The 15,320-nt window shown below is 38.3% G+C and overlaps 1 protein-coding gene across 4 annotated transcripts in view; it reads left to right on the forward strand.

Moving 5' to 3' along the window:
• The window catches only part of UBR3 (ubiquitin protein ligase E3 component n-recognin 3), a 211,114-nt gene that overhangs the window by 141,186 nt on the left and 54,608 nt on the right, over positions 1-15,320 (forward strand). For all 4 annotated transcript variants that reach the window (XM_075117938.1, XM_075117939.1, XM_075117940.1 and 1 more), the window contains one exon: positions 8,092-8,177. In XM_075117938.1, coding sequence (XP_074974039.1) covers positions 8,092-8,177 — 86 coding nt within the window. The remainder of the gene's footprint in view (positions 1-8,091; positions 8,178-15,320) is intronic.

Consider the following 15,320-nt stretch of genomic DNA (forward strand, 5'->3'; position numbering starts at 1 on the left):
TTCTTAATGCATTCTGAGTTTCTCATGTATTCACATAACTCCAACGGCTGGAGCTTTAAGAAAAGCACATATTATTGTGAAACTTGTCATAACATCACTAGTTGTATGAAGTGAATTATCTGTGTTGGAATAGACCTTATTTAACCCTTGTCTACTAAGAATAGCCAATCTAATGAGGTGGAGAGATAGGACCCGAGTTCTGCATATCCTCTGAAGGACCACATCTCCATTATCAAGGGACATAACCACCATGTCGGGGCATTGGCTTAGCACTGACTCAAAGGAATGAGATGTCGCTTCCTGAATCGTCAACATATCTTCCCATAGGTCATCCATTTATGTGTTGATTTGGGCGTGACCCTACTTAATATGGGAGATCTGACTGGCTCTCAACACAAGTCGGTATGGTTACAGAGTGCTGTTCTTAGAGACTTACTTCTGTGGAGTAAATTTACAATTAAAGCAAAATAGAATTTGCTAATCAAAAAGCCCGTTTAATTTCTTTCTGAGTCTAGCTCATTCAACATAATATCCTCTTTCCTCCCATGTTACAAAATTTTCTTTTATGGTACTGCAGCTATTTAGTTTCTGCTTGAGAAATAGGAAAATGTTAAATAGCAATGATGTGACATACTAGTATGAGGACTAGCAAACTTTTCTCGGACAGGCAGGAAGCTCCTCTAGTGTGGCTGAGCAGGTGAAGTTTGACAGAAGAGCAATGGTTTCCACACAATGGTGAATAGCTGTACCCTTAGAGCAGTGGTCTCCAACCTTTTTACACACAAGATCACCTTTTGAATTTAAGTGCAACCCAGGATCTACCCTGCCCCTTCCCTGAGTCCCAGCCCCTTCCCCAAAGCCCTGCTCCGCTCACTCCATTCTCCCCTGTTGCTCGCTCTGCCCCATCCTCACTCACTTTCATTGGGTTGGGGTTCGGGGGGGGGTACAGGCTCTGGGCCAGGGCTGAGGGGTGCGGAGTGTGGGAGCAGGTGAGGGGTGTAAGCTCTGGGAGGACGTTTGGGTGCAGGAGGGGGCTCCGGGCTGGGGCAGAGTGTTGGGGTGGAGGAGGAGGTATGAGGTGCTGGCTCCGGAGGGGCTAGGGGTTGGGGTGTGGGCACTTACCTCATGGGCCACTTACCTGGTGGCACTTACCTCAAGGGGCTCCCGGTTGGCGGCGCAGCAGGGCTAAGGCAGGCTCCCTTCCTGTCCCAGTCCCATACCACTCCCAGAAGTGGCCAGCACGCCCCTGCGGCCCCTGGTGGGGGGCACATGGCTCTGCGTGCTGCTCCTGCCTGCAAGCACCACCCCCACAGCTTCCTTTGGCCGCAGTTCCCCGTGCCTGGCGTACTTGCCACTTCTGGGAGCGGCGTGGGGCCAGGGCAGGCAGGAAGCCTGTCTTAGCCCTGCTTTGCTGCCGGACTTTTAGCGTTCGGGGATTGCGATCAACTGGCAGAGGCTCCAGGATTGAGTAGTCGATTGTGATCTATGAGTTGGTGACCACTGCCTTAGAGTGTGTTAAAAACAAAAGGAAAATTTAAGCAGTTTAGCTATGAACTCCTAAATTGTTACAACAGGATTTTATTAAAATGCGAATGCTAATATTTAATATTAGATCAGCATCAATTTCTTTCAAAACCCGATTATGCTTGCTTAGCTTACCGAAATTGCTAAATTTACGGAGTTATGTGCAAAACGGAAATACTGGAAGGCAAGGAAATGACCAGTTTAAGGGTACAGGATCATAAATCTTACACTGCCTACATGATAGCCTAACCATTTATTCTTTATCAAGTGTAAAAAAAATTGCATCATAATGCACCTTAATTCCCAAAATAAATACTGTTCTTTCATCAGTAATCTCAGACGAGAACTGCAGCATTCAGTTGTTCTTAAAACACATTGATTCAGTCTCAAATGCAAATCCACACACACAATTTTTCTGTAAATCAATAAAGTTATACACATTTCTTTTTAAACGAAAGGCCTCAGTTGGATTCCTACATCTGGGTTCATACAACCACACAGTGCACCATTGACTTCAATGGGGCTCAGTGGGGGCACAAATGTCTGCTTCCAAAGATATGACTGCAAGATCTGTCCGTATCTGTACGAGAAAGAACAATGATGCGTAGTTTTTAAAACAATACTGATAACGTTTCCCATTTAATACTGTCTTTTAAAATGTTTGGAAATTGAAATCAAGATGATAAAAATCCTGGGTCAGAGTCAAGGCTGTGTTGTGGTGAAATATGCATTGATAAAAATAAAGTGGACAGTATAAGACTTATGGACCAGGTTCTGTCCTATGCCAGTTGCCCTTTGTGCCTCTTTGGCAGCTTAAAGGGAACTTAAAGCTACCGTAAAAAAGTGCAGTTGGAGAGTTTGCTTGCATAGGGATTCACCTAGTTGTGTAAACCCAACTCTGTCAGCTCTGTACCGCCCACTTCTGGCCACTCCTCTTCCCCCAGTCTTCCCCTCCTCTTTGCATGGATTACACGCTGATTATCGCTGCCAGCATAATGGCCCTTAGATTATGCCCAGTATCAGGGGTAAGTGAGTGAGAAGAAAGATGGCCTAATGCCACCCACTTTTCTCCTCTCTTCCCCGACTGTGCACCAAACAGAGCCCTGGTGCATCTGTAGATTGATGAGCCTCATGATATCCTTAATTAAACACTTCCTGATTTTGTAAGTGATGCAAAGGGTAAATATATTGTTATAATTTACCATAGCAACCTTAACTGGTAAAAGAAAGTTTTTGGTTTTGATATAGTTTCTAATGATGATTTTTTGTTAATACTGAATAACATTTTAATCCTCTTCTGAACAATTTCATTTATTGATTCCAAATATTTAAAGCTTTCATACAAATATTTTGCTGATTCAGATACAGTCATGTCACAGTAAAGATTTGCAGCCCTGTTGTGTCTATTATATATCCATAAAAACTAACTACTGTTGCATTTATTTATAAAACAAACTAGGCGATTAAATGGAAAATTATTTAAATTATTCTTTAAAAGTACTTCAGTTGTATTTTGTTTCATAATAGTTTAATGATTTTCTTGGGTCTTTTTGACATTGTAAGTAGAATATTTAGCTAATGTGAAACAGTAACTTTATTTTTATGTATGGTAAAGATAATTTCAAATTAAAAAACAGTTATAGTACACCCCCTCTAAATATATTCTATACACTATATTGTATACAAGGGTACATAGTTGAGGTTTTCTTGTCACTCTGTTTAGCTCATCTAATGAATATGTTCCTTGTGTGAAAAATGATTTGCTTAAATGCCTTTTTAAAATGCAAAATCCTGTTTATAATAATATAAAAGGTATGCAACATAGAAAATGTCAGCTGAACAAATTAAAAAGTAAATTGGACATTCCGTGTTTGTGCTAAAATCTAAATTCAGAATTTAGTGTTTCTCCTGTGAGAGTTAAAAATATCCCAGACCAGAACAGTGTTACATTGTTCCTTACACTGCTTTAGAGATAAATGACCTGAACATCCTTTAGGGTGGGGGAGATAAAATTCATTCCCTATCCATGGCTGTTCTTTCATCCTTTGGACTGGATAAGTGGTCGCTGCTTTCTGTTTCCCTTACATGGAGGTTTTCAGACCCTGGATCCAGCCACTCCATATTGTTCCCATACATGTGATATAGCATGGAGGTCCTTTGCCAGGTCTTCTGCAGCACTGTTAATTTCACTCTTAATGATTTAGGACTTGATTCAGCAATCCAGTGTGCACAGAACTGTCCTTGAATTTTATCTGTATAAGGACTATAGGGTTGGAATGTCTATGATCATAAACCTTTATTTTAAAAGCATTTAATTTAACCTTAATACACATAACATTAATAGAAATAAGAATATGTCTTATGTAGGTCAGCAGTTCATCTCCTTATCTGAAGCAGGATTGTTCTTTGTTGTACTTTTTCTAGCGTCTTGTTTTGTGTCGTTTTAAATGTCCATGCAATAGAGTATCCTCCACTTCACTGTTAAATGACAGAATTATACTCCTCACTATCAGGAAGTTTATCCTGGTATTCAGCCTAAATTTTCCCTTCTTAATCCCATCTCATTATTTCTGTGGCTGTCATTTCTCCTTGTAGCACACTAAATAACTATTCTGGATGTTTCTGCTATTTGTCGATTCTTACCTTCTTGCCCACTTTTCTCCTTTTGTAGTCTGTCTTAGTCAAACTATATATAGTTAGTTCACTATTATTATTATTTTGTTTCTGCCTGTGCAAAATACACTAGACACTGTGCAAACACGAAAGAGCTTACAATCAAAAACACGGACAGACAGAGTTGGGGTAATGGCGCAATGTAAAGTGGTCAAGATGACAATTGGCCACTTCGTAATAAAGCACTTTTCAAAAATATTTTTTGATTGTATCCACTGGACTTTCAGCCTTGCCGTTTTATTAGCCAGTGAATTAATCTATACATCTCTGAATCGTCTTGCCTTAATTAGCCCCATGTTCCATTGTCTGTCAGAGGATAGGCTGGGGTACTATCTGTAGTAAGAGAAATGTCCTTTCCTGCCTTCTCTAGGGAGACATCTTGCAGGTAAGAAGAAATTTTGAAGCAGAGCTGAGGAGAAGATATGGTATGCAATAGATGAAAGGGGCATTTGGGCAGCCATTTGTAAACTCCACATACTGAAAGTGTGGTATTATTGATTGGTTATGGTGTCCTGAGGTAGCCAGTGGTAGCAGTTCATTCCTTTCTGTAGCAGTGTGAATGCAACATGCTTTCCTCACCCATTACTCTCTTGCTGCCTAGACACATTCAAGTAGAGATAAAGGAATAGAAGTAGAGGGGGTATTCTGCAGCTGTTAATGGGGAGAGAGCTAGTTCTTGCCAGCTGTCCCAGTACAGACACATTCCGTGGCCATTGCCTCCTGATCTGCGTGTGCAGCTGGAGAAGCAGCTACTTAGCTATCTATAGAGGTCCTTTTTTTCTTTCGCCCAATCTCTTATCTTGCTACCTAAGTCTGTTCCTCCATTTGCGCCATTTCTCTCCCTCCACAGGCGTATGTATGTTACTTTTAATTGTAATAGCTCCATGTTGTACTGATGGTTGTCATTTGTGGCAGCATCTTGTAAACTGCTTCTGTCGCATCGCATGTGATAGATCTCTCCTTTGTTGATGTTTAGACAAAGCCATTGTTTATGCTGTCAGCTATGTATTCATTGACACACAGCTCTCCCTTCCCCCCTTTCACTTTTCACTGTCTCATACATGCTAACTTTTTAAAGGGGTGAGAGAGAGGCAATGGTAGTGGTAGTGGACTTTCCAATTCTAATACTTGTTCCTGTGAAAAGGTAGGAGAGGGGCTGGTTCCTCCAGACATACTTTCCATCCCTTTATCTGCACCTCCTCCTCAAGAGCAGTAGCAGAGGGGTAACTTATCTATACCCCTGTATTACTCTGTGTTCTGATGGCTACTAAAAAACACGGCATCACATATATTTTTCAGGTTAATTGGAGTTCACAAACATGAGTTAAAAAAGGTCCCTTTCTTGCATCAGAAGGAAGCAAGAGCTGAGCCAAAGCAGCCCTCCCTTCTCAGTTTCTTCAGTGGGGGAGGAAGAGCAACCCAAATGAGGCTGTGCTTCCTACGTCCCTGCCCCAGTGAAGGATGGAGAGGCTGCACTTCCTTTTGCTTCTCCTCTTCTGAGAGATATGGTGTATCAGACTGGAAGTGGTTGATCTCTCTTACTTTTCACTGAGGGAGGTGGGATAGTGGAGGGTTCGATCAAGAGTCAAGTTTACTTTCCACGTCTCTTATTTAGGGTATGTCAGGTGTCCCTACTTTTCCATCAGTGACAGGAGATTAGATGGTAAGAGTTCAGCTTTACTTTTTTCCATCAGTGGGTGATTGACTATAGGGGTTAACCAGTACCTCAGTATGGATGGGAATGTGAATGGGGATGAAGAGAACAGGAAGTGAGGTGCAGGTCTCTGTCCAACAACTGAGCTGTGAACAAGGAGTTGGACTAGATGACCTCCTGAGGTCTCTTCCAACCCATATCTTCTATGTTTTCGGGTAATATGGGGAAAACGCCACGTAGAAAGTGCCTATTTATGGGAGAAGTGCTCTAGTCTCTCAGAAGATTGAGCATAATAGGGGAAAGCATTTCCCATAAATAAGAGCATGTTTGGAGGGGATACCTCACCAGAAGAGGGCTGGTGTTTCTGCTGTGGAGATATGATACACTATAAGGAGGTGCCTTACTCTCTCGGGAGGGAAAGAGAGTGAGTGTGCTGGGGGATTGCGGGAAGAGGAGGGCTGGGGAGGGATTGTCTGTCACCAGGACTCTCCTTCTGCGGAGCATAGTACTGCATGCATGTCTTGATCTGTCAGATTTGTCCTTGACTTTTGCTTTTGTAAAATTGTATATATGTCTTAGTGAAAGGAAAATTGAAAATTCTAGATATGACATATTTGTTCTTAAGAGATTGAGATAGTGTTTCTGATTAAATCATTTAAATAACATCTAGCAAATGTCTTGGTTTTAGTAGTAGAAGACTGCCATTAATTTACAAATTAGTCATCAGAAGATTTGTAGAAATAAAACATTTGTCTCATTTATATTCCAAAGAAGAACTAACACATGCTGATCTACACTTGCTGTTCTGCCCACTAGTATGAAATCCCTGTCCCTGCTTCCTTGCTGGTAGGTTTTAGAAGTTCAGTGAGCACTGCAAATCGCCTGAAGAGTGGAAAATTCCCCTGTCACACAGATGCCCTTATCAGCAGCTACCAGATGGAGCTCTGAGTAGGAACATTATCAGTGTTAAATTGCTTTTTTTTTTTTCCCCTGGCTAGAGAGGATTAAAGCATTCCTTCAGAAATGGGTGGCATGAGCTGCAAATTTAGGGATATTAATATTTTGAAATGTTACTATTTTAGAAACATATGAAAGTATCTTTACAAACACTGTATATGAAGAACCCTGTAGTCTCTTAAACTGATAGAGCTGAAATTTTTCCAAAATATTTTATTTTGAATGAAGTATTTTTCTGTTCTCTTCATCCTGTAGTTTAGATTAAATATGCATATGCCTAAAATTCTAAAATAGGTTTTCTTGCAATTAATGATATTCAGTCAAATTATACTGAGTCTAGAAATGGTTTATTTAATTTCAATTAAAGAAAAACATATAAGGAAAAAGATTGCAGTTTGAATTAATTTAGCATAATATCACTTCAGAATAGTAATTTTGTCTTCCTATACCAGAAATGTAGGGATGCATGTTTATTTGTTAAAACAAACTTTCAGAAGACAAAATGTAAATTGCTTGATCAGTGTCTTGAGGGTAAACGGTAATACAGTACATAAACATCCAATTCCAAAGTCAAACATTGTTATTGAATTTGGCCAAAAAATATCATCGAATCATCAGAATATTATAATATACTAAGAAGTAAAGTGTTAATGTGACATGCAGGGATTTCGTTGCACAACTCCCATCTCATACTAATGAGTTACACAGCTAAATCCCAGTGCCTTTCACTGAAAATTTACCTCCACGGCTTCCAATAACATTGCTATCAAACAAAGGACAGGGCTTCCATTGTAATGGAATTAAAATATTCTGAAGATGAAGTATCTGATTTATGTTGTTTATTTGTAAATTACTTAAAAAATTCTGTGCCTCACAAAGGAAGTCACATGTTCTAAATATATCTAACTTCCTAAAATTTTGTTGCCTTTGAGTTATAAATGGTCTTTCCAGGTTTGCACAAAAATTCCACTAGCAGCAATGAGTTGTGAAAATGTCTGAAAAAGATGCATGCTGCAAAATAAATATACTTAGTTATCGGTAATGCACTCACCACTGTAGTTTGAGTGCCTCATACAATACTTGCCAACCAAGCTGTTTAAATCAAAAAAGTATTCTATTTTGCTATTTTTAATGGTCAAACATTGCCTTGTTGTAACCACCAAGCGACTAATGTGCGGCGTTCTTCCCTATGGTATACAATGCGAGCTTATGGAAGCTCCTTTTTGTCTGTAGACGCTTGAATCCTGAAGTTGCATCCTAATACCTTTATATATTTCATGCAGAACAAACTTGGAACTTGAACTGGTTCATCGAGGAGGCAATTTATGCTTAGGCGGGGCAAGCACAGCTGGAAAAAGATCTTGTTTAAGTAAGTTTAATTTATTGTGTGATTTAAATTATTTTAAAATTAAACGAGAACTGTGAAATTTAGCTTAAAATAAAGATGCTGCCTGTTTTTACATTTTAGCATATTTTCTAAGTTTACTGTTGTCAACTTTTTATTATTTCTATGCTAGAGTTTTTTCAGATTGTTAATTTTTTGTTTTTGTTTACTGTAATTTTGGTTAAGAGAAAACAGAAGTGTAATTTACAAAGATTATCCACAAAGAATATTCCTGTATTGTAAAGATAATCCGTTTAGAAAGCAAATATCATCATAACCATGTAATATCATTTGAATGATTTAAAATTATAAAAACAAAGCAGCTATAAGCGTTTTAAAAGCAAACGATAATGCTTATACAAAAGCAGTTTACTTTGCCAGAGAATTTTTGTACAACCCTGGCTGCTACTGCTAGTAAGTAAAGATATCCACAACTTTGGTTTTGTAACTCACACTAGATACACACACTGACTCTTTAATGGGGGAGCTGGTGGTGACACCTATATTTAGTTGTTTAACACTTGTCATGATAAAAATTCTTGTGACCTTTACTTTGAGAAGCTTTTACACTTCCATTATTTTCAGAAAGACCTTGCTGTTTGGCAAGGAGAGCTAAGTACCTTTTTCTTTCTCCCATGAATTCGCGGAGATATAAAGTGTTAAAAATGATCATTTCCCTTCTGTGGTTTACCTTTTTCAGGAAAATTTGGGCAGCCTGCCAAAATAATAACACAGCACGTTTTGAGGCCGGGCTCATGCTGCAGCAGATGCTATACTGGGAAGGCTAGGGAACTATCCAAGCGGCTATAGTTGAGGGAGCCGGACTGTGCTAGGCTCTCCACCAAGACCGGCACATGGTCCCAGTGGCCCATGCCCATCTCTTGGGCGTCACATGGACCAGGAACTTACCCCAGCCCCTGGGGTGGGGTGTATGTGTGTGGCGGGGAGGAGGCCTGGGCTGGGCTGGGCTTGACTTTGTCGTCCACAATCACTGCCAAGACCCAGCATCAGGACCCTGTGATTCATTCCCTTTCTTGGAGAAGTAGGGGTGATGGAGCCTTTTACCAGCCAATGTAGTTAATTCTGTAGCTTAAGTGGTTTGAAGTCTGTGTTGCATTGCTGAAGGCTTAGGTTCAGATTCTGCTGATAAGTGATGGGAGGGTACAGTTGCACATAATAGGATTTATGTTCACCTTTCTCCTTTAAAAAAAAAAATCCTAGCATTTTAAAGTTAGGAAGCACCAGATTTACAATTATCCATGCAACCTTAATTCTGCCCACTTGTGTATCTGCATTATGTTGTTTTTAATAACATAATCGCGTACTATTTTCTACATAAAACCCACTGCCTCATTCAGTGCACGGGGTGGGTGAACAAAGAGGCAGAATTAAGATTGTGTGGACATTTTCTAAATTTCAAGTGCTTTGGTTTGCAATCTAAATAATGTTATTTTAACATCATTTTTTGAATGTAATGTACAATAAGCAGCATATTATCCAGTGTGTATTAGCAAAACATTTCCCACACAGCTGCAGAACAACTGCTTCTTCTGTGTAAGGCTTATTTCCATAGGAATTCTTGAAGTGGAGGTATTGTCTCATGGCTGGCGAAGATGACTATGGTTCTATTCCCAGTTTTGTTTCTGTCTGTGTTTGGGTACCTTGAATGAGTCATTGTGCCTTAGTTTATCCAAATGTAAAATTGGTATAATGGAGATTTTCTCACTGCCTTTTACCCACCTGTGAAACAGATATATTACCTCTCTCACAGGGTTGTTGTGACGCATAATATTTGTAAAGGGCTATGAATGGGTTCAAGGCTATGAACCTTGAATGGGAGTCTCTATATAAGTGAAAAGTATTTGTGCGCTTGCTGGGACAAGGATTGCGTCTTGCTATGTATAGAAAGTACTGGATGTGTTTTGAGTGCAACCCATTAATAAATGACAGGTCTTTGATAGTAGCAATCTGGCCTTTTGGCCCACATGACTATCAGTGTCTGTTCATGCTCTGCCTTTTTAATGTTTCTCAGTTAGGGTAATTTTTTTTAATTGGAGAAAGTGGCCTATAGTGAGTAAAGGAATGTTTTTTATCTTGAGCCCCGAGTCTTCAGAAATATGAAACTTATCAGCCGCATAGTAGTACCACTTATGATTTTTTGATGTATGATAAAAGTGGAATGAACTAAATTCACCAGACCTTAAAGCACTGTAAAAATATTTGTTGTTATATTAATATCAAAAGAACATATTGTTTTTGCCTATTTAAAAGTTTTGATAATGCATAGTCTCACTTTCCTTATATCAGTATTTTATCACCAACATCTGAATATCAGCCAGTGTTGAAAATCACCCTGATGAAATACACAACTGTTTGTGAACATACTGATAGTCTCTTAGGGCAGCATGTAACTTCTAAATTAATGGAATTTTGGAAAATTAATGGAAAAACAGTTGAAAAATAAACTGATAAGTTTGATGTATTTGAAAGGAAAGGTGAAGCAGTTTATGCCTCAGAAATATACCTTACTGAAGTAAAACTAAAACCCAAACAACCATGAGGATACCTATTTTATCATTTAAATGGAAAGTTTCCAGAGTGTTTTTTGTAGTGGGCTCTTCAAAAGAGCACTCAAACTGTAGCTTTTATTTAAAACAAAGCACAATTTAAAAAAAAAGAAAAGAAAAATGTATATGAAAGACATCCTCCCAAGGGTCCTGTATGTAATTTAACGAATAAGTTCTCTCTTTCTCTCATACCCAAGGTTAAATACAGATGATATGCATAAACTAGTACATAACACACGTTTCATTAAAAATGGTTAAGTTACAGTACTTTAAAAGGTTTTTCTGATAAACTCCTGATTAACCACTCAGCCTGTCAGAAGCTGACTTGAGAAGTTTGCACTGAATATTGTGATAGAGTACTTTGCCCTTTGATACACAGAATTCCTGGTATACTAATGGGAATTAATTGCATGTGTTGAAAGGTAAATAGTCTCACAAACAAAACCTTAAGATTTCAATCCAGATTCATTTTCATACATGACAGAATTTTTTAGTATAGGGTTTTTGGACAAAAACAATTAATAGTTTTATATTATGTTATGAGAGTTTGGACCATGTCACACACAAGAGGGGAAAGAAAAGACTTTGGAATTAAGTTCTGGTAATATTGTTACATACCCTAAAATGTTGTTGTTTTTCTACTTTTTTATAAATATAATTGCATATTTCCTAAGCTTGCATTGCTATTTTTATCAATATTATATACTGAAATTTAATCTGCCCATAGTTCAGGAAATTTGAAAAAGGGCTTTAGATGCTTCAGTTGAAATGCACTATTTAAACTAAGATCATGTTGTTTTAAATAAACAAACTACAAAACCATGAATGCCATCTAATTATTGTTAACTCATTCACACGCTATTTATATTGCATTCATTAAATTGGTAAAAAAGCTTGGATTGTCAGCTAACTGGAAAACTATTCAGTCACATTAAATCTTGCAATAAAATAGACTCCTGTTTAAATGTAGGTCCTCCTAGAACAGAATCACACTGGACTTGAGTTTGGTATTAATATGTTTAGCTTTGAACAGTAAGATTTTGACTAATGAGAAGAGAATTGTTTTTCCTAGTTAGTAGGTTTTATGAAATGGTGTTTAACTTAATGAGACTGTTCTGTCCTCAACCTCCCATACAGAGAGAGTCCATTCAGGCCATTGGGATGTCTGTGGACTGAGTGAAAATATGTCCCTCAAGTATATGAGTTAGCTGTAGCCATAAAACAGATGCTGCACTTTTTAAAAAGGGGAATTCTTGTTTTTCTCTCTATATAGTTATTTTACAAAATATAATTTAGAAACATAAGCCTGGCAAAATTCTTCTTGTTTGCCATGTGTAAATTATCCTTCCATAGTCCTGTATTTTGTTCCATTTTTTTTTAAAAAATGTACTTGCAAAATACCTACAGTTTCTTCATTATGTAGATAGAACTGAATCACTTTTTTTTCTTATTTAAAGATGAAATGATTGCAGGCAAGCCATTTGTTTCCCTATGTAGGAATTTAATACTATTTTGAGTTTAATCTTATTCTTAGGAAATATAGGCTTTATTTGTGCAGTACTATACTAACTTTGTGGTCTTTCTAAACCTGCTTCTGTTCAGTATAGAACAATTACAATTCATGACAATGTAAGCCCCCACAGATCTTTCATTTGATTCTCTCACAGCTTTGGTACTGAGGTATCTCTCTTGTGATTAAGCACACCACTCTGTATTAGTCTTGTAACAACTGTAAAGTTTGTCGATAAGATAGTGGAGAAAATGGAATATGGTGTCCCAGGTGAGCTATTACAGCAGCAAGAGTCAGTGAAGATGGTGGGAACAAATAGGTCAAGTGCTGTTTTAGTAGATTGCACCATGAGGGCAACTGTACTTGGGAAGTAAAATTAAGAATGATTAATGTAGCTGCTAGAGTCAGTGACTGAGCCAATGTGACAAGAATGATAAAGGAAATCTGGCCATGTAATTGTCATTTTAAGGTTTAAAAATGTTGTGAATTTAAGAAAATATATGCTTGTATACAGTATAAAACACAAACGTGCAGGTCAAGGCCTCTTTATCTCACATGTAGGTTCTTTTTAGAAGTGGTGTGACATTAGGCATTGATAGCAACATGACATCAGAGTTCATGAAATGTTGTGGTTAAGGAGAAATAATTATGTCCTCTAATATTTGTACAGATTTTATTTTTTACTTTGGAATATTGTAAAGGTTTATAAAAAGTTCAGATATCTCAATTGCTTTTTTTTCTAGGATTTGGTCAGAAGAATGCAGAATGGAATTCTCCTGTCCTATGATAGTAATGTTATGTAATGTGATATGAAATACCTTCTTTCTTCTTATGTAAATAACATATGCTAAGGAGAAAGGGATATGAAAACAGAGATGTCATCTTCTTGAGTTTTTTATAAATCCTATTGATTCCTTCAATGTCTAAGTAGCAGTGTTCATCTTCTAATGTAGTACAGACATTTTTGATCCAGATTCTCTCTTCCACCTGTCTTCTCTACTACGTTCTGATGTTCCTTTGATGTGTGTTTCATTATGGTATCTCTCTAATGTCCATAAATATCACAAAAGCCTATTTTTCCATATTTCTTGCTTTCCTTAAGTAGTTGTATTTGCTTATCTTTTCCAAGTAACTATTAATTCAAAGTGCCCTGATAGCAGCAGGTGGCGATAGGAAAATTCAACAACATTTCTGATCTCAACCTGGGATGAAAGCTCATTTCTGGTGTAGGCTTCCTGTCAGAGCTGACTGTGAGAAAGCCAAAGGAAACAGTGATCTCCCTATGAGCTTACAGCACCAGTTTTTTAAATTGGAAGGAAATTCACATGTATATGAATATAGGAAGAGTATTTGGGACTCTTGTAAGCTGTCCTTAAAATGAAACGCTCAATACCTTCTTATCCTTGTATAGCGGTCCTAAACAATGAAAAACTGTCTCATTAGGTTGTTTCTACCTCCTCTCTAATGGCTCTTGTTCAGTTTAGAGCTCAGCTTTCTTGATACACAGCTAGCTTTCTTGATACACAGAATTTCTTAAGCACTTGAAACAAATGGCATTGCAGAGATAATAAGTATGCTCTCTATTGAACTCTGTACCAAGTTCCTTAGCCAAATCAAATGATAGCTCTCGGCACCATCCTTGGATCTGACCACACTTTCCACACTGCAATTTGTATCCGCCATCCAGAGATGGTGTATGTTGTTTCTTCCAGGAAAGTAATTTGGTTCTTGTATCATTCTCCCAGTGTAGATTGTATCATTTCCATCTTGCAGAGTCTAGTAACGTGAGCACAATTGAGTAGACTCCCAGCTAACTTCATACAGAAGTCATAGAAAAAGGTAAAACTCTCTTTCAACTACTTCCTGATCCTTTGCTACTATGAGCATCTCCAGGTGTATGCAAACATTCCTGTTGCTGCTGGCTCCTCAGCCATCTGGGTGTGCCCGTCTCCCCTTTTGCCTTCTTCAGTCACAGCTGGTAGTCTGTCTTGACACTGATTTCAAGAAAGCCAAAACCTCTGTCGAACCTAGATAGCTCCCACTCAGCTTAACCACCGAGGTCAACTCTAAAAATATAGCAGCAAAAAGCATTCTTTATCACATAGCAGAGAGCCCCACTTGCTGGTTGCTAAGAAGTCTGACATATCTTCTATACTCGAAGAAGGAATCTAAAAAGAAAGCCAATGATATTCTTCAAAGAAAAAGGGAAAATTTCTCCCTCATCCTCTCTAAAATTGATCTCCTACTGTAAGGACACCACTCTGAAGAGTTTTGGTCCAGAGGATATTAGCTATTTAATCAGTGTAGTGCTCAAGGCCTTAGATTTGTCTGACAGTGCTGCATCACTTATTGCCTAAAAGAAAAAGGATTTTCCTGACCTTCACAGAAAGGAAAATCTTTCTCAGTATTTCCAGTCTACAGGATCAGTGATGACTGGGAAGACAGACGGCAAGTCTTTCCTACTGAAGATATTAAGGCTAACTAAGCTCTATAAAGAGAAAAAGGAAATCTGCGACTCCTTGTTAAAAATCAATACTCTAGCCAATGTCTCCAGTAATGATCTACATAGAGTCCTGACCAGGAGGTTGAGGGGAGGAGTGCAATAGGGCTACTGGTTTCATGCTGCACCTGAAACCAGAAGCACCTACTATGCTTCACTTGCAGAGGACTGCTTGTTGCCTCCTGCAAGCTGTCCCTGTTAACACTGGAAATATGAATAATAGTCTCTGGAATAGGGAGAAAAAAGGGCAGATCAAGAAAAGTAAAGTCAAAACAGAGACTTATGAGCATTACAGCAAAACAGGTAATATTTATCTGTATTTAAAAATACAAATGTGAGAAGAATTGAGGATAAAAATGTGCTCCTGACTTTTGAAGGGTAAAATAAATGTGAGCCAAACATGCAGTTTTTCATCACTCGTACAGCACCTCCTCTATTCCGTATGTAGAATGTGATACCTCATGTGAATGAAGTTTCTAAACTCTCTCTTTGGCAAAAGACAATGTTAAATAGCTATGCAAAGTTTCTGTGTAGGGCAGAAGAAGAGTTCC

Source organism: Caretta caretta, chromosome 11 (genome assembly GCF_965140235.1).
Source record: "Caretta caretta isolate rCarCar2 chromosome 11, rCarCar1.hap1, whole genome shotgun sequence".
Classification (NCBI taxonomy): domain Eukaryota; kingdom Metazoa; phylum Chordata; order Testudines; family Cheloniidae; genus Caretta; species Caretta caretta.